Genomic DNA, 19,331 nt, shown 5'->3' with positions numbered 1-19,331 from the left:
TGCTCTGTGGCTGTGGTGAAAAGCTTGCAACAACATTATAGATCATTAGCCACTAAGTAGCCTATAGCTAGTTTCTAAACCTGTTGAACCACTAAGCCACGAGATTTGTTGTGCCACCACCCTCTTAATGGAATGGTCTGACCCAGACCATTGCATTAAGAGTTGGGGTTATGGGGGTGGCACAACACATCTCGTAAGACATGACATTGGAACATTATTTCATTGCTTTGCACGTTCTGTTCAATCTTTTTTATTTTTTTATTTTCCATGCCACAATCGATAAAAAAAACGTTTCCTTTATCATGTGTCACATTAAACCAAACTAACATATGGTAACAAAATATTATAAAAATACAAAGTTTGTGCCGTCCAGACCTCTCATGAGAGACGTCTTGTGTTTTAGTGGAGTGGTGTCTTGATCGGAATAGAAAGGAAAAACAAAAATCAGTGTGTACCTGATCGCTCAATGAAAAGGGCTGCAATATGCAACATATGTGGTGCGTTCAGAGCCGCTGGCCGTGATCAATCGACGCCAGGTCAAGTCAGTTATCAAAATAAATTATAAAAGATCTACCAGTGGTGAACAATACACAGTGATGGTTGTGACAATGCTATACAACAGAGAATAAACATATTGCACCTTGCAGAATTCAGTGGGTGGTTGCTCTTTTTAGTGAGGGAGAGCAGGTTATTGTCTTAAATAAAAACATTAAAAAACCGTGTTCATACCAACGTCAATGTGAAATAAAGCTTTAACTAAACAAGCTTAAAACTATAATGCACCTATATAAAGGAATGTAAAAAAACAAACCATGAAAAAATAAATCATTAAAAATACGGGAGAAAAAGTCTGTGGTAAAAAAAAGAAAAAAAAGAAAAAAAAGAAAGGTACACAAAATGTCCTCAACAGTGGTTTATAAAACAACACAAACATCTGTCTGGAATAGGTGGGTGCGTCGGGTGGAAGGCAGAGCGGGAGGTCATGTCGTAGTGTTATCGTTACATTTTACAACGTCGTCTCTGGCTGTACGACCCCAGTCGTCCACCACCAGCCGGACAAGGCACTAGCACGGTGAGCTGTCTCCGGCAACCCTTGGAACCGTAAGTAGAAGCGGGCAAACCTATTTTTCACGGAGCTCATGGAGTCCTCGGCGGGTGTGAAAAGTGGCACCCGGCCGCCAGAGAAAATACAGTTGTGTCAGTTTCTAAAAGAGGAGACGGCTCGGCCACAGCATTCGTTTACTGCCGTCGGGTTTTCTTTTTTTTCATTTCCCACCACCACCACCACCACCACCACTACCCACACACACACAAACACACACAACTCGCCGTGCACATCAGGTGCTGCTGGGATACGGGGGAGCCGTCGCCATGGAAACGGACGGGGCCCAACACTGCTGCCGAACAACACTGGGAATCTGGATGTGTTTATACTTCGGGGAGCAGGAAGTGGAGGAGGAAAAAAAAAAAACGAGCAATTGCCCGCTTTTGAAACCGTGGAAGCAATTTGAGCAGATCAGCTGCAGATGGCAACCCGTTTCACTCCGGGGTTGTTTCCACGGCGATGCGAATATATAGGGCCTTTGGGGGAGGGGGGGGGGGGGGTTCGTAGACTTGCTCAGCAGTTCGTCATCGACGTCAGCAGCATGTGGAGCTCTGGGTGAGGAGGGGCGATACGCCAGACCCCATGGGTGCTGTATTAGCATCCAATTAAAGCACACTAAATAGAACGGGGGGGGGCTTTGAGTAGTGGCTACCTTTAGACCTGAGTTTAATTATACAGTTGTCATACAATAGCACACAGCAAAAAAACTATATTTTTAAACAGGGTGTGGTACTATGGTTGGTTAAACAAACTACACTAAAATATATAGAAAAAAAGATGAAAAAAAAAAAAGAAGGAATATCGCGAAAAAGCTGTGTCATAAATAAAAGCTACAGCACGTTTCAATGGCATCATATTCAAGTAATTTGTTCAAGTCCCTGCAACTTTGTGGTTCATGTAAACATTGGAGTCAATAACACAGACACAGAACCAACAGTTCATAAGAAGGCAGCAGCAATTCATATGTACACACCCCAGAACCAAATGTCCAGGTCCCCAGGAACAGCTTAGAACCAATGTCAATAAGAAGCCATAGAACCAATGTCCATCAGTAGCTATAGAACCACACGGCCATGTCCCCTGGAACAGCTATAGAACCAATGTCCATCAGTAGCTATAGAACCAATGTCCATCAGTATTTATAGAACCAATATCAATCAGTAGCCATAGAGCCAATGTACATCAGTAGCTATAGATCCAATGTCTAGGTCCCCATTAGTAGCCAATCCCAACCTGCCATTTCAGCGAATGTTTTTTGAGTGTTTCTGGTGATATTTAACGGCAAGGTCCTGGAAGATGCGGGCGGTGGCTGACCGTACAGGCTGTCCTTTGGGTGCAACAGGGAATGGGCAGAGGAAGAGGGGGCTGCAGAAGAGATTAGATCCCAGAGAGATTCACCAAGCCGTGATGGAACACCACACGCTGGTGACTGAGGAAGGACCTTTACTGCACCGTCTGAGGCCTGGTGCAGCCAATCACAATCGCCCTCTAGAGCTCCACCCCTAGAGCTCCACCCCTAGAGCTCCACCCCTAGAGCTCCACCCCTAGAGCTCCACCCCTATAGCTCCACCTCTATAGCTCCATCTAAGCCGAGCGGCATTTCATTCACGTCGACAGACCGGCGCATAAAGGAATTCTGTAATTTAATTAAATGGCATAGCTTCTTTGTTCCCTGGCCAGGCGGCTACGGGCTCCTTTAAAGCATATAGATATTTGTGGAGGGTTGAAAAGAAATGCGTTATTTACTGGCCTGTTTCTCCTCTCCTTATTGGTTAATGCATTTTGGATTTTAATATCAGATTTAAAGCAGCGAGATAACCGTACATAGTCTAGATCATTCCACGTGTCCTCTTCCATCGGGCTCGGCGGCCCCGCTCACAGTGATAACAGACGGCCCGGCGGGCCACCCGCCCCCGGGGCCTCCGTGGGTGTCGCTGTGGCGTCGGAGCGCGCCCGTCGGCCCGGCGCTCACGTCAGCGTGATGACCTCCACCGGGTCCATGTTGCCGCGGGAACGCTGCTTGCGTTTGAGCCGTCGCTTGGAGAGGGAGGAGGACGAGGACGAGGAGGAGGTGGAGGAGGAGGAGGAGTCGGGCCAGGCGCCGCCCGGCACGCTGCTGACGGAGAGGGCGAGGAGGTCGGCCAGGGGCGTGATGGGGGGCGGGAGCTGCGTGGGGTACATGGGGGCGCACTCCTGCCCGGTGGCCGGGTCCCTCTCCGTCTCCTGGCGTCACCTGTCGAAGCAGCCGGCCGTGAAGCCGTGGTGGGCGCCCAGGTAGCCCCCGCTGTACGCCATGGTGAGGCAGTGCCGGGGCTCCGCCGCCAACGCCATCTGCATGGAGATGGGCCCCTGGAGCGGCAGGGGCCGGGGCCCCGGCTGCAGGCCCGAGCCCAGGCCGGGGTAGGAGGGGAAGGCGCCGCCGGGGGTCATGGAGGGGGCGGCGGCCAGCAGGCCCATGCGGTGGCCCTGGAGGAAGTCCTGGGAGACGCTGACCACGGGGCCCAGCGCGCGCGCGTCGGCGATCATCTGCAGCTGGGACAGCGAGGGCGAGTGCTGGGACAGGTGGGGGAAGCCCTCGGGCTGGTAGAGCATGGGCTGGGGCGTGGACGAGGACGAGGCGGGCCGCTGGAGGGCGGAGACGGGGGACAGGAGGGCGGGCTGGGGCTGGAGCTGCAGCGAGCCCAGGCGCTGTGGGGCCGTGGACTTGGTCTTGTTGGCCTCCTTGACGTCGTTGTCGTGGGCCCTGCGGTGCGCGACGCGGGGAGAGGTCGTTAGAACAGGGACACAAAACAACGACCACGGCCTCTGTCTGGGACCCAACGCCGGAGCCCAGGAACCAGAATGGGTTTGAAACCTGAACGCAGGCAACAATGACACCTCAGAGACGGCCGGTTGAGTCAAAGGGGTTCCCACGGGGGCGTTGTCACCATGAAAGGGGCTCTCTAGGCACACATTTAAAGGACAGTGTGGTGGCAACAGCTAACCTTTAAGTGCTCTGAGTGCAAGGCGACATAAGGAGCCTAAAGGGAGGAGGAAGAGGGGGGGGGAGACTCATTACGACGGCTAGGTGTGCAGAGTGGGCAGACTACCATGGCAACAGCTTGGATGAATGCATTAATGAGAACACAGATGATGCCCTATCAACCTCCTCCTCCTACATATACTTACAAATTCAAATGCACCACGATTACCGGCGCGGACGTAGCAGTCCATTGTGTGCGGAGAACAGAACCACTAAACGGCTGCGGATTGATGTCACATGGATGGACTTACAGTCTACACTATCCATTGTTGTGCAGCCCAATAAACCATCACAACACGTACACAACACGTACACATGTTATCTTAGAAGTAAGCGAAGGAAAGAGGAGAGCTGGTCATGGTGTTTGTTTGTGTGAGTGAGTGAGTGAGTGAGTGAGTGAGTGAGTGAGTGAGTGAGTGAGTGAGTGAGTGTCCGTGTGTGCGTGTGAGTGTGCGCGTGTGAATGTGCGCGTGTGAGTGAGTGAGTGAGTGAGTGAGTGCGAGAGTGAGTGTCCGTGTGTGCGTGTGAGTGTGCGCGTGTGAATGTGCGCGTGTGAGTGAGTGAGTGAGTGAGTGAGTGAGTGAGTGAGTCAGTGAGTCAGTGTGTGTGTGTGTGTGTGAGTTACCGTGCGTGTGTGCGTGAGTGAGAGCATGCGTGTCAGTGAGTGTGCGTGCGTCTCCCTTACAGCAGCATGAGCTCGATGCACTGGGTGAGGTGGTCCCAGCTGTAGCCCGTCAGCAGGTGCAGGGCCGTGTTCCAGTTGGGGGAGATCTGCAGGCAGATACGAGACGCAGCCACGCACGCCGCCGCCACCTGGGACGGACGGAAGCTCAGGAAGGCGTGGTCTGGGGAGGAGGAGGAGGAGGACAGAGTTTCCTTAAGAACAGCTCCAATGACAGACTCACACGATGATATAGAAGAGAGTAACGGTGAAACACATGAGACGCACTGCTGATTCAAAGTGTGACCTGATGCTACTCTCGGACTTCAACGGGATTATTTTAATGACTGTTGGATACCGTTTAGCACAACCACTGGATGAATTGAAAAGCAAAAGGGTTTCAACGCTTTTGAAGTCTACACCAGCGTTTAGCTTTGATTTGGTAATCGAAAATATAAGGCGCAACGACACTCTTAGATGTTGAAAGCCGAAGGCTTTAGATTTTCTATCCTCCATGTTAAATCCTCGGCCCCCATACTGTGAATGAACTCCTGGAGCGCCGGCCAGCAGCAGAGAGCTCCAGGATGCCCCCCCCCCCCCTGCTCACCTTGCAGCGACACCTCCAGGAAGTAGTGTGTGTACTTGTCCATGAAGGCCTTGGTCTTGGAGAGCGAGGAGAGGGGCCAGCCGTTGTACAGGTCGCCCTCCTGCACAGAGGCGTGGAGGTAGTAGTCGATGAAGTGGGCCGGCGTGGGCATGCACAGGTTCCAGCCGAAGGTCTCAAGCAGCAGCAGCTCCATCTTGATGAGGTCCTTCTTGTTGAGCACCAGGTTCAGGCTGCACATGAAGCCCAGCGAGTTGAGCTGCTCCAGCTTGGGCACGCGGTCCTCCTTCTCCTCAAACTTACCTGGAGAGACACAGGTATATAAATGGTAAATGGACTGTAGATATGTATAGATATCTATCTATCTATCTATAGCGCTTATCTTCCCAGAGGCCACTCAAAGCTCTGTACATTATTGCCTAACACTCACCCATTCATGCACACATTCACAGCGGTGTCAACCAGGCAAGCTCGTCGGGAGCAGTTAGGGTGAGGTGTCTCGCTCAGGCACCTCGACACTCCGAGCCGGGGATCGAACCAGCAACCTTCCGGTTACTAGCCAACCCGCTCTACCTCCCCCACCCAGTACAAAGAGAGGGAAGGTAAAGGCCAGCTCGAATCAGTTAACATGATACACGTTTTCCAAATGATCCCATTCCCTAAACGGAGGAATCCAAGCTCAGACAAGCAAGTGAAAATCAGGCTCAATATACGGATCGTCAATCTCTGGTGAGCAGATTGACAAGAACAGCAATTAATCTACATTTCTGGAGTGCCGGACTCGGGGTAATTACTGCGGTTGCATCCTGGCTGGCTCCATCTGTAACGGAGCGACTTTAAACGTTGATCAATACAGGAAGGTCAGTGAAACCTTAGGGCTGGTTAGCGGGCCCTTTGTGCTGTGTGCTGTTGGATACCCAGGCTATTAGTATGATGGTGTGTTTGAGCTGCCTTCTCAAGGTTAAAGCGTGGGCTTTCTCTTCAAAGTCTTCCCCGGCCAGCTGTATGTTGATAGTATACCTACCCTTAGATTAGGAAAACATAACCATAGGCTTGTAGCGTAAACCGTGGCTCAGCGTGCTGTGAAGCCGGGAAAATTATGATTCATTTCCAGCGCTTTCTGCGCGCAGTGCTTCATCACCCAGGGGATCCTTTGATCCAAAGCGCTTTCCAATAAACAACTCTACGGTGCTTCACCGTTGTAGTTTAAACAACAAAGGGTTAGGGTTAGCCAGGGCTCGGACCCAGGGCTCCAGCGTACAGGCAAGTCTGACTCCCTCCACCAACGACGCATGTTGAACCCAGCCCAAAGAGCAGAACATGTGCTTCTGGGTCTCTCTGGAATCGGCCGCAGTGCCATCGGTCACTGCTTCCTGCCTCGACAATTAAGTAGATGTTTACACACACCATCTGGTCATGAAACCACCGGGCCTGGAGCCCCGCGTCCTAGCTAGCAACGGCTCACAGGGCAGTGGGGGGGGGGGGGGGGGGGGGGGGGCACTTGACTGTCGCACACAACTGCTCCCGACGGCCCTCAAAACAAAGCCAATCAACCTGATCCCCCCCCCCCCCCCCCCCTCCGATGAACGGCCGCGCAGCGCTCTCTCGTTCTCGGGGGCCCCACGGCGGCGCACCCGAAAAGACATTCTCCGTTTCCATGGCAACAGCCCCCGGGCCCCGTGCAGCCAATGAAGGGCGGCGATTCTGCCTTTAATCCCTGGGTCCCTGCCACCCCCCCCCCCCCCCCCCCTATACTTTAAGATGGAGCGGGGGAGTCGGGTTACGCGGGCGCAGGCTCTCCCCCCCCCCCCCCAGAACCCGCGCCCCCCCCGCACTGAAAACAGAGCTCAGCCCTGGGGTCGCAGGGGGCAGGTGACTGCATGGTGGAGCGGCTTCAGGTCCTGAGCGTACACGGTGCACCTGACGGCTCCTGCCTCTTCTCTCAAGCAACGGCTTATTAAAAACATGCCAGACAGACACCACCATAGAGGGAGAGCACATCTCAGAGGGAAAGAGATCTCTGCTTCTTCCGTCATGGCTCAGCCTTTCATACGCACATAATCAGCCGTTACCCTACTTTGAAATGTGCAAAGTATCAAGTAATCACGGGCCTATACACAACCGTGCCCTAGGGGAACAAATGCGTCACTCACAATCACTTAAGCAAATACGTGGACCGGCTTTGAGAGACCAACCGCCAAAACAACACGACTGGGAGTGGGTTCTACTCTGAGACCGTGATAACATGTCATCTAAAGTGCAGAGGACGACACTGCTGACGGCCACAGCCTTAAAACCAGCTTTCACGAGCGGCCCTGTTGTAAACCTGCTGGGTTCTACCTTTGGCTTCTTGTCTCGTGCTCAGGATCTCACGCGTACCCATCGAGGCGGAGGGGGGAGGGGGTCCACCTCCAGCGTGACTTTTACTGCTGATAATTTGCTTTACCATAAAGCAGGAAGCGGGAGAGGGGGAGAGGGAGGGAGGGAGGGAGGGAGAGAGGGAGGGAGAGAGGGTGGGGGTGTCAGAGGCCCAAGCAGCCAGAGGGGCAATTAGCACACAGGCAGTAATGGTGTCTCCACACCAGAACAGGAAACCCTTGGACAGAAGAGGTAAAGGGGGCTATTCCCCCCCACCCTGGGCTCTGTCCACACATGCCCCGTGTCCTCTAGGCCTGGGTCTGCCTGTAGACCACTAGGCACACACAGACACCCCCGTAAACCCAGCTCAGCGCCCCCCCCGTCCCCACGCTGCTCACCGCCGTCCCCCCGTCCCCACACTGCTCACCGCCGCCCCCCCGTCCCCCCCGTCCCCACACTGCTCACCGCCCCCCCCCCCCCGTCCCCGTCCCCACGCTGCTCACCGCCGCCCCCCGTCCCCACGCTGCTCACCGCCGCCCCCCGTCCCCACGCTGCTCACCGCCGCCCCCCCGTCCCCACGCTGCTCACCGCCGCCCCCCCGTCCCCACGCTGCTAACCGCCGCCCCCCCCCCGTCCCCACGCTGCTCACCGCCGCCCCCCCCCCCGTCCCCACGCTGCTCACCGCCGGCCCCCCGTCCCCACGCTGCTCTTTGATCTGCAGCGACGACTCCTCACTTTACTACCGGACCCTCGGGAGACAAAGCAGCGAGCAGATCCACTGATACCCCTCGAAGGCCACCCCTCAGAGGTGTGGCTGAGTGGTACGGCCCGCGGAGCTCTTCCCCAGAGCGGATCCCAGCGTTCCGGGTTCCTCTGCCCATCCCTGCGCCGGGGACAGGGGGGGGTGCATTCCTCCGCCACCTGGAATGCAGGTTGCCAGACGCTCCGGAGAGCAGCCGGCGTGACGACAGGGGAGCGGCATGCTCCCTGAGATCAGGGTTCAGGAACGCCGCCTGCGTTCGGGAACGCCGCCTGCGTTCGGGAACGCCGCCTGGTTTCAGGAACGCCGACTGCGTTCTCACGGCGGCTGCCTTCACATCGGCACACGAACGAGAGCCGGCCGCCGCTGGGTTCGGACGACAACGACGAGAGAGCGAGGAAACGAGGGAGGGAGGGAGGAGGTGGTTGAACCGGCAGATGGGGTCAGAGGTCGGGGGTCGTGGAGAGGTAAGAGTGGGACGGAGGGGCTCCCGCCCAGGTGTGCTGCTGCTGGCGGGGGGGAGGCGGGGGAGTAACCCGAGAGCAGCTCTCCCACGCGGGTTACTGTGTCAGCGGCTGTGTGTTCAGCGGGGCCGTTTGGTTCTGCCTAATCTCCCGCTGGCTCCGATATCAACAACAATAATGAAACCAGCCAGCAGCTTAAAAAACAATGCACAGCTCCAGCGTTCAGGGCCCAGCGGCCCACAGCCCCCACCCATCAGCAGTCCTCCGTCCTCCGTAATCCAAGCCCTATTTTTAGATCGGAGTATAAAAATAAAATCGGACGGACGGACGCTTTACTCCCCGCCTTAGAACCTCTTTTAATGTGGCGGCTCGTCTCTGGTATGTCTCTACTGGTGTCTCTACTGGTGTCTCTACTGGTGTCTCTCCACTGGTGTCTCTCCACTGGTGTGTCTACTCTCTACTGGTGTGTCTCTATGCACTGGTGTGTCTCTAATGCACTGGTGTGTCGCAACTGGTGTGTCTCTACTGGTGTGTCTCTACTGGTGTGTCTCTAATGCACTGGTGTGTCGCAACTGGTGTGTCTCTACTGGTGTCTCTCTACTGGTGTATCTACTCTCTACTGGTGTGTCTCTACTGGTGTGTCTACTCTCTACTGGTGTGTCTCTACTGGTGTGTCTACTCTCTACTGGTGTGTCTCTATGCACTGGTGTGTCTCTACTGGTGTGTCTCTACTGGTGTGTCTCTACTGGTGTGTCATTGACCACAGCTCCCCTCCCCTCCCATCCCAGCCCCCCGCGTTGTCACCCCCTGGCCCCCCGACTCACACAATGCAGGCCCAGGCCCGACCTCTGATCCCCAACGCCAACGCTTGGGTGACCGGGGAGAATCTCAGGGACCCGACCCCCCTTAAGGGCAAGGGGGGGGGGGGGGGGGGGTACGCTCTCTGCCAGCGCAGAGCCAAGAGACGGCTTTATGGAGTGACATGGACAAGGAATGTGTGTGTGTGTGTGTGTGTGTGTGTGTGTGTGTGTGTGTGTGTGTGTGTGTGTGTGTGTGTGTGTGTGTGTGTGTGTGTGTGTGTGTGTGTGTGTGTCCCTCCCTCCCATACAGGGCCTCAGGGAACGACAGCGCCGCTCAACAGTCAACCGATAACACCAACAATAACCGTCCATACTATAACTAACACACTGAACGGGTTTTAATCAGCAGATAAACGGGTGATTTGGCCGCATCTGAAACTTGCATTAGTGCCTAATTTGAAGCACGGACATGCATTACAGTAATTGCCAGACGAGATATAATTATTTTAATTAAGGGGGTCTTGCGTGGTAATTCCATCAGAATTACCATCGGACCATGTAATAGGGAAGGGGGGAGTGGGGCTCACAGTGGGGGGGGGGCCCGCTATACATCTACATTGACATCAGAGCGGCCTACAGAGCCCCCTCATTCCTAATACGTCCCATCTCACTGCTCCAGTGCCCCCCCCCCCCCCCCCCCCTCCTTCGACACTGTTTAACGTCAGCGTCCGACCTGCCTTTGAAGCCCCCCGCCCTCGCTCCCCGGCCCCCCAGGGACGTGGGCCTGCATTTACCCCGTTCCTGGGGCTGTTATGACCCGGCAGCGACGGGGTGAGAGGCCATGGAGGGCAGCGGCGCCAGGCACACCACGGCCCGCATGCTGCTGCAGCACTGGTCCCACTGGGAGCACTGGTATTACTGGTACCACTGGTCCCACTGGTAGGACTGGTACCCCTCGTAGCACTGGTACCCCTCGTAGCACTGGTATTACTGGTACCACTGGTAGAACTGGTCCCACTGGTAGCCCTGGTACCCCTCGTAGCACGTGTATTACTGGTACCACTGGGACTACAGGTACCACTGGTCCCACTGGTATCCCTGGTACCACTGGTATCACTGGTCCCCCTGGTAGCTCTGTCCAAGGCTGGGACTGGGAGACATCCATTTCCTGCTCTGTGTCCACTGGTCTACATCCCCCAGGGCCGGCTGAACAGAGAGCCTTCATGATAACGATCGCTGAGGGGAATTCTTCACATTATTGATTTCCGTTATGCATTCAAAATTCTATTTAACAGTCACACTGACTGCGTTACACAGACATATAAGGAAATGTTTTGTTTGACTGGTGTTCCTTCCTTCCTTGCAATGACAATTAAGTTGAATCTAATCTAATCTAAAATATATAAGTAAACTAGTTCTCGCCGCCGTTCCAAACCTCATATTGGATCATTTGGAGGGCATTTCTTCCCAGCGTAATTCACTCTAACTATAAATCCGGGAGATAAGTCTGTATCTCCACTTCATGACGACACAATACAAGGCAAGGACAATAAAAATGGGATTGTCTCTGGCCCTCGCCCTTAAAAACAATTCTCTAGTAGCACAACAAGCGACCGCATCAGGAACAATCAGCGATGCGGAATGCCTCCGCGATCCTATAAGCAGATTCTGACGGTTGTCATGCCACTCGCAATGACATTTAGTAATCATTGCTCGCGGGGTTCAAACAACACACACACACACACACACACACACACACACACACACACACACACACACACACACACACACACACACACACACACACACACACACACACACACACACACACACACACACACACACACACACACACACACACCCCTCCCCCACCCGGCATGGGGCTAGCTGCTCCGCTAGTGTCGTGGGGCTTTTGTTTGAGCTTTGACTCGGAGAGCATATGGCAGGTGCCCCCCAGCCCTCAGGGCTCCTCCTCCTCCTGCTACGGGCCCCGGGGCCGAGGGGTCTGTGTGTGTGCGAGCTCTGTCCCGGCCGCCGTATCGTACTGGTCTGCAAAGAGACACTGAATGCTCTCTTTCCACCTTCCACGGTTTACTTCATCCTTTGCACTCATTGATACATATGATGATAGTCTTGCGCACGCACGTGCACGGGCACACACACACACGCACACACTTCTGTCCACCATTGGGATTTGATTCCACTTCCACGAAACGGAAGAAAGGTCCCCACGATAAACGAGCAGAGTAACCAGAGAACACGGCTTTAAACTGAGGTCTTCGCCGGCAGATACACGCCACAAGGTCGCGGCGTGGCCGACGTCCCGTGCGTCACTGCCCTGGGGCTGGCGCCCGCCGCGGTGCCACCCCAGCCCGTCTACAAACAGAGCAGCGAGCGGCGGCCTCTGCTCCTCTCCATGGACCCAGGGAGAGAGAGAGAGGCTGATTACAGCGAGGAGAGGGGCTGGAGACGTACACAATGAGTCACCCGGACCATGAGGTCACCGAGCGGGACAAATGGCCGCAGCGAGCGGGCCTCGGACTGCAGGGGACGGGGGACGGGGCGCGGGGGTGTCAGCGGGAGTGATGGGCTCTCTATGCATCAGGGCCTCAATGGGACCACAACACAATGGAAAGTCAACATCCTGCCACGTCCATCCAACCCCATGCACGGTTTTGGAACAAACCAACAGATTACATTGTATTTCCAAGGACGTTCGGTACTGTTTCGGGAGGCCTGACGTCTCCAACACATGCTCGTACAGGCGCACATACACAAAACACACACGCACGCAACCACACAGGCATAAAATCTCTCACAGAGAGCGAGCCCCCAGGGTTATAACAGTGACTGAAATATAATAATAGAGCTGGTGATTAATTGTCCGTGCTCGGAAGCTGGTGGAATTTTAAACAAAGACAATGCGTCTGTCAAAGAGAAGGCAGAGGGTCCGGGGAGCTGGTTCAATAGGTGGGCTCCAAAGCACCTCAGGCCAGATGCAAACCAAAGACAACTTTGAATCCAGCAGCGCTTTCAAGCCTTCATCAATCATGACTCAGATACCCGGGAGTCATGGAGGATTCTGACATCGGAGCAACAGAGCGCTAGAGACGGACGGAGGGAGAGAGACAGGAGAGAGAGAGAGAGAGAGACAGGAGAGAGAGAGAGAGACAGGACAGAGAGAGAGAGAGAGAGAGAGAGAGAGAGAGAGAGAGAGAGAGAGAGAGAGAGAGAGAGAGAGAGAGAGAGAGAGAGAGAGAGAGAGAGAGAGAGAGAGAGAGAGAGAGAGAGAGGACAGACAGACAGACAGACAGACAGACAGACAGACAGACAGACAGACAGACAGACAGACAGACAGACAGACAGACAGACAGACAGACAGACAGACAGACAGACAGACAGAGAGAGAGAGAGAGAGACAGGAGACAGAGAGAGAGAGAGAGGAAGAGGAAGAGAGAGAGAGAGAGAGAAAGAGAGCAAGACCTAAAGAAAGCTACAATCACAGCTTAAAAAAGAAGACTTCATTTATCAAAGGGTCTTCTGACCAGTTTGAGTTGATAATATTTCCCCCACTCAGCGAGCGGAATCTCAAAGCTATTCTCGGCGCTTCATGACGTTACTTTAAACCAGAGCCGCTTTCAAGCTCCGTTCAATTTTATTCAACCAGAGTCTCATCTGCACACAGCCGGCGTGTGTCCCAACACACACACACACACACACAGTCACACACACACACACACTCCCCCCCCCCCCCAGTCCAGACTCCCTCTCTGACGGCATCATTAGTCTAATTACCCATGATGCCGAGGGGGGCTGCTTTAATGTATAGAAGCTTCAGACGGTAAATCATGGGGAGTCACTGCAACACTTGCAGCATCATTAGCAGAAGGCAGAAATAACAAACAACCTTGCCTTTCCTTTCATAAGTTAGTCTGTGTGTATGTGTGTTCATAAAGCTGAGAACACAACGGGGTCTTCCGCAAAACACTGTTACCTATTAACAAACCCCAGAAGAAGAGCCCCACTACCACTGCTGCTGAACATGGTGGCTGAGGCCTTGGACAACATCTCCCAGCAGGCAGACCGGCGACATGGACGGAGCTCAGGAATGTCTTCCCCTTTTCCTGGACCTCTTTTTCTACCATGCAAACGAACACAGCACACCGTGCATCTATCTCTATGAAGACACAGAGACACTTGAAGTGATAAGCCCATTATAGTCCCGCCAAAGGCCAGCGGGGAAATAAATTGAGAGCCACATAGGACTTGTGCAGGAGAAATGAAGAAAGGCTGTTGTGCGTTCTTGTAGCCGCCGCAGTAACCCAGCCGCCCACCTTTGGAGTAGAGGACACTGAACGACAGGTAGTGGAGCCATGGAAGCTGTTACAAGTGTTTTATCAAAGGCAGGATCTAAGGTTTGGCATCAGCTGGTGCCAACGCAGGCGTAATACATACAGAGAGGGCCAGCCCTACTCCCAGGGAAGGGCACGTGCACATGCAGACTTCTAGAGCTTTGCTTTGCTCGCCATAACCTCACCTCCAGCGGACAATTAAAAATACATTATGGAAATGACCACCCCAGAATTGAGAAAGCAGGGGATTAGTGGAGCGCCACTAATGGACGCTGATGAGCCTCACTGCTGAACGCACCAGCGTCTGCTAAACGTTGCCTTGCGTCCCGTTGGACTCTGGTGTGCTCCAAACATCCCAACTGCTTCGAGCCTCTCAGAACCATCACCTAAAACGGGTCACAGGACAGCTTTGAGAACCAGACTCTCTTCTTCAACACCCGACCGGTCCACAACCAAGGGGCTGTTCCACCAAACGATCCCCAACCCTGCCAACAGCGGGGTTCAACTGGGACCCGTACTGGGAGGTCCGCCCACCACACAAACCATCCCCCCCAAAAGCTGCCCGTCCACGGGGGTAGGGATACAGAGCGACGGGGACGGGACTCACTGGCGAGGAGCAGGCAGGACAGGGCGATGACGTAGAGCTGCTTGATGGCCACGTCGTAGTGGTCCATGAACAGGTCCAGGAGGTAGACGGCCAGGTGCCGGGCGGTGGGGCACAGCTGGTAGCGGTTGCTCAGGATGGCCAGCAGGTCCGCAAAGTACCGCCGCATCCCGATCTGTGGCGAGAGTGCCCGGTACGCCGGTAGCTTCAGCTCCTGGAGGGGGGGGTTGGAGGGGCCCAGAGGTGAGGAGGGGGGGGTTGTTAAGGTCCATGCATGATAATAGTCAGCAGCGCTCATCTCCTGCTGTCCTGTTCTGATACAGAGAACCTGGGTTCAGGAATTTCACTTTTTTAAGGGGGAATATCGCTGTCGGGCAAGTGACATTTAATTTGAGGTCATACACATTGACATTCATATTTCAAACTTAGTGCATGCAATTCCTTTATATTTTAATGACACGTAAAAACACTTAATCCGCGTTTGCCGGGAGATCGCCCGGAGATGCAGATCACTCTGAATACCATTTTGTCTCCCAATAAAGACTCCTCATCAAGCTTCAGCGGCCGTTCACTTCCCATCTCATTTTGTTTCCATGCAATCATGACATGCTAATTAAGGTCCTTGCAGGGGTCTGCGATCAGCAAGCCATCTAGGTGTGTGCGTGGGTGTGCGTGCATGTGAACGTGCGTGTGTGTGCGTGGGGGGAAATGGTTCCCTCATTGAGAGTTGGGAGCAGGAGATAGGATGAGGTTTCATCCAGTGCACATCTCCTATTCATGTTCAATTAGCTGGTAGTGTCTCACAGCAGGCCTGAAGACACCGGCGGGCATGGCCATTAAATCAACCCCCGTTTAGCTGGGTACCGAGGAGGAGGGGGACCCAGCCCTCTCTGGCTGGTGGGCGAAAAACAACAAACTGACCCGCGTGTTGGGAATTTTACAAAGACCCAAATGGTAAGCAGCTTATGATCCACAAACAAACATTTTTATTAAACCATGTTATATTTTCTGGACTCTTTCCAGGACGGCGGGACGTTGGCTTTGAAAACAGATTGGGGATCGCTGATCAAACAGATTGGGGATCGCTGATCAAACAGATTGGGGATCGCTGATCAAACAGATTGGGGATCGCTGATCAGACAGATTGGGGATCGCTGATCAAACAGATTGGGGATCGCTGATCAAACAGATTGGGGATCGCTGATCAAACAGATTGGGGATCGCTGATCAGACAGATTGGGGATCGCTGATCAAACAGATTGGGGATCGCTGATCAAACAGATTGGGGATCGTTGATCAAACAGATTGGGGATCGCTGATCAAACAGATTGGGGATCGCTGATCAGACAGATTGGGGATCGCTGATCAAACAGATTGGGGATCGTTGATCAAACAGATTGGGGATCGCTGATCAAACAGATTGGGGATCGCTGATCAAACAGATTGGGGATCGCTGATCAAACAGATTGGGGATCGCTGATCAAACAGATTGGGGATCGCTGATCAAACAGATTGGGGATCGCTGATCAGACAGATTGGGGATCGCTGATCAAACAGATTGGGGATCGCTGATCAAACAGATTGGGGATCGCTGATCAAACAGATTGGGGATCGCTGATCATACAGATTGGGGATCGCTGATCAAACAGATTGGGGATCGCTGATCAAACAGATTGGGGATCGCTGATCAAACAGATTGGGGATCGCTGATCAGACAGATTGGGGATCGCTGATCAAACAGATTGGGGATCGCTGATCAGACAGATTGGGGATCGCTGATCTCTTTCGGATAACCATTCAGGGGTCAACATACAAGGTGTCCCCCCCCCCTCCGAATATCAGCACGATTGATAGACCGTGCTACAGGAACGCCCCTGCTCTTAGGCGGGTTGGTTCTGTAAACAAATGAATGTTTGTTCATGTAAATCTCCACCGTTGGACCAACGAGTGATAACCAAGCTAACAAATACAGCATATTCAAATGAACCTAGCAGGTTGGGTCATTACTATTCACTTGAATTCATAATCAAGTCATAACACTTAACCAACCAAGCAGCCGTCCCATCTATCATATCAAATACAATCATCTGCAATTTGGGAACCTTGTAATCACACTAATTCTAGCGTGTGATTAATCTCGCGCTAAACATAGAATCCAACATCGGCTGATTAATCAATAGTATACCATTAACCCGCTACCCACTGAGAAAATGTTCTGTCGACGAGCACGTTCAAACGGGAGGGTAAAGCGATCGCTCTGAGACCATTGTGATCGTCAGACCGGCACTTCAATGGAATCCAGATAAACACCCCCCCCCCCCTCCCCGACCAACTCCTCCAAAAGGAGAACCCTTCCTGCTGTGCCTCCGCAGTGCTCTCTCCACCCTCCACCCCAGAGACCCATCACCCCCATCTGTCTGGGGGTTAAAGGAGGGCCGGGGGGGGGTGGGGGGGGGGTAGCGAGGTGCCTTTGTGGAGACGCGCCTCTGTAATTAAGAATTCCACAGCTGCCTCTGCGGCCTGATTTGCATGTCTGATAATTTGCCACATGCCGCACGCCGCTGCTATCTCCCCATCAGGGCTTCATCGCCACGGCAGCCAGCGTCAGTATGGCCGGATGGCGTGTGGGTGGCGGCGGAGAAGCCACCACAGAGATGTTGAACATTGTGTGAAGATCTGACAGCGGCGTTGCCCTCTTTCAACAGCCCGCTATGTTTATTATCCCGTCATGTAACCTGGTGGTAAGTGTGCTTCAGCGGTACCTTGTCTAATAATTAGCATATAATTAGCATCTGAGGCTATAGGGCTCTACAAACAAAAGGGACTGTATTACATACGGCCTGTAAAGGTAAAGTACACACGCTCACTGAGTCAGACAACGTTAGCCTGGTCACGATGTCTATTAACCCAACCTGAACCAGTGTGCAGAAACAAGCAGTGGCCCTTCAAGAACATACCAGTGGTTAGATTAAATGAATGGGTCTTGGATGATGTGGAGAGAATTATGCCCCAAGCTTTATGCTGTAGCCGTTAAATAAATGTACCAAGCAGTTTGAAATTTAATGGAAAATGGTTGGGATGTGCAGAAAGCACCGAAAGATAAAAGGCTGAATCGTTTGTAAAAAGCTGTGGTGAACCTATGGTAGCTTAAAACATTATGTTTGGTGTGTTGGTGGGAGTGTGTTTTGGTAATAATTGCGGTTGCTTCCCTTTGAAGCACAATAATTCACCATTACATGTGTGATGTACTACATTTCCGAGTTCTCATGTAACCCTACACAAGGGGCTTGTTTACACTTCGAACAAAACGGTTTCTTATCATGACATCACATAAATAAACACAGGCTGGGCCGTTCATAGCATTTCCGTTAGAAAACTGTTTGGACTGAGAGCGTTAAGACTCACCTTGATGCGGAGGGATTGATGGATATCGGCTGCGAGCTGTCCCTTCCACCATTGCAACTCCCTTTCCATCTCTCCCATCCAGAGAAAGCCCAAAGGATGAAGTTATTCCTGCTGAAATACAACGGTACACGTGTGTAAATACCCCAGCAGCTGACCGTCCACCCATACAATGGGCTTCAATCCCAGTGGAAAGGTGGTTTAAAAAGTACAACCCAAAAACGTGTCCATACCAATGGATTACCATGATGGAAAAACACACATTGTTGTCAAGAGTTGAGCAACACTCCAATCCAAGATGTATTTTGTCCAAGTGGAGGATACAACATAAGTGCATGTTGTTGTTTTTTTAATCAAAGTAGAAGCAGAGGATTTCACCACAAATAATTTAGAAGTCTTAGGATTCAAATCATTTAGAAGTCTTAGGATTCTTAGCATTTGATCAGAAAGTTTACATTTCCATACCCCTCCTCTGACCACTTCCACGGGCAGGGAGGACCTCAGCAGCCCGCTGATGTCGTATCCCTGGGTGGCCAGCGTGAAGGACCAGTACACCTTCTATACTGGTCCACCTTATACTGGTAAAGGACGAACCCACTATACTATATTTACCACACGCGTCTCATCCACTCGACCTCTAAGACGCTATAAGCCATGCCACACAACTTGCCATACTGGTAAAAACACTGCTCATAATAAGCTTCCCGGGGGTAAAAAAAAACAGCAGAAAACAGCTCATCGTACTAGGTTAATCCACACTGGTTTTCTCCCATCAACAATCAGCCTGGTAAACTTTTAGTCGCCATCGCGGCGTGCCACTCACCAGCCCGACGGGAAGCCCCAGACCCTTTGTCTCAGTCCCGCATCCCGGACGGGGGATTCCTCTCCGGGGAACTTGGTAATCTCCCCCGAAGGTCGGTTAAAACGTGGGTCGAATCCTCCGTCAGGCGGTCAGAACAACGCCACCTCCGTACCGACTAACGGGCGCTTTGCTCCGGTGTTTTCCTAAAGTGTTGACACTTTTCCCAGCGATCTTCCCGTCCGCCGCCTCGGCGCCGCGCTAACAAAGTACCGCCAGCTGCTGCCGCGAGGGAGGCTCGTGCGCTCGACGTGGAGAACGGTGGTGGTCATGGGAGTTGTAGTCAAACACAGAACTACAATATCCGGACTACAAACACCGGGGAAAGATACTGGAGAGT

The 19,331-nt window shown here is 53.1% G+C and overlaps 1 protein-coding gene across 2 annotated transcripts; it reads right to left on the bottom strand.

Moving 5' to 3' along the window:
- Nucleotides 1-234: 234 nt before the first annotated feature.
- On the bottom strand, nucleotides 235-19,235 carry ccnjl (cyclin J-like). 2 transcript variants are annotated; one of them, XM_030368255.1, is made up of 6 exons: nucleotides 18,956-19,235; nucleotides 18,136-18,246; nucleotides 14,734-14,944; nucleotides 5,396-5,695; nucleotides 4,813-4,972; nucleotides 235-3,848 (listed from the first exon to the last, which is right to left on the bottom strand). In XM_030368255.1, the coding sequence occupies exons 2-6, from the start codon at nucleotides 18,211-18,213 to the stop codon at nucleotides 3,335-3,337; spliced, it is 1,263 nt and encodes a 420-aa protein (XP_030224115.1). In that variant the 5' UTR covers nucleotides 18,214-18,246; nucleotides 18,956-19,235; the 3' UTR covers nucleotides 235-3,334. The 2 variants fall into 2 exon arrangements, with proteins under 2 accessions (XP_030224115.1, XP_030224116.1); XM_030368256.1 differs by having other exon boundaries at nucleotides 18,136-18,243.
- Between the last annotated feature and the right edge of the window lie 96 nt (nucleotides 19,236-19,331).

The sequence above is a fragment of the Gadus morhua genome, chromosome 10, assembly GCF_902167405.1.
Source record: "Gadus morhua chromosome 10, gadMor3.0, whole genome shotgun sequence".
NCBI lineage: Eukaryota > Metazoa > Chordata > Actinopteri > Gadiformes > Gadidae > Gadus > Gadus morhua.
Note: the sequence above shows the minus strand (reverse complement) of the source record. Positions and strands in the feature narration are given on the sequence as shown.

What these genes read in the sequence shown, in the direction of transcription:
- ccnjl (XM_030368255.1), bottom strand. Translation starts at nt 18,213, where the DNA reads ATGGGAGAGATGGAAAGGGAGTTGCAATGGTGGAAGGGACAGCTCGCA. An exon ending in ATCAATCCCTCCGCATCAAG is followed by an intron (nt 14,945 to 18,135) that starts GTGAGTCTTAAC and finishes CCCCCCCTCCAG; the next exon opens with GAGCTGAAGCTACCGGCGTA. An exon ending in TGCATCGAGCTCATGCTGCT is followed by an intron (nt 3,849 to 4,812) that starts GTAAGGGAGACG and finishes CGCGCACCGCAG; the next exon opens with GGCCCACGACAACGACGTCA.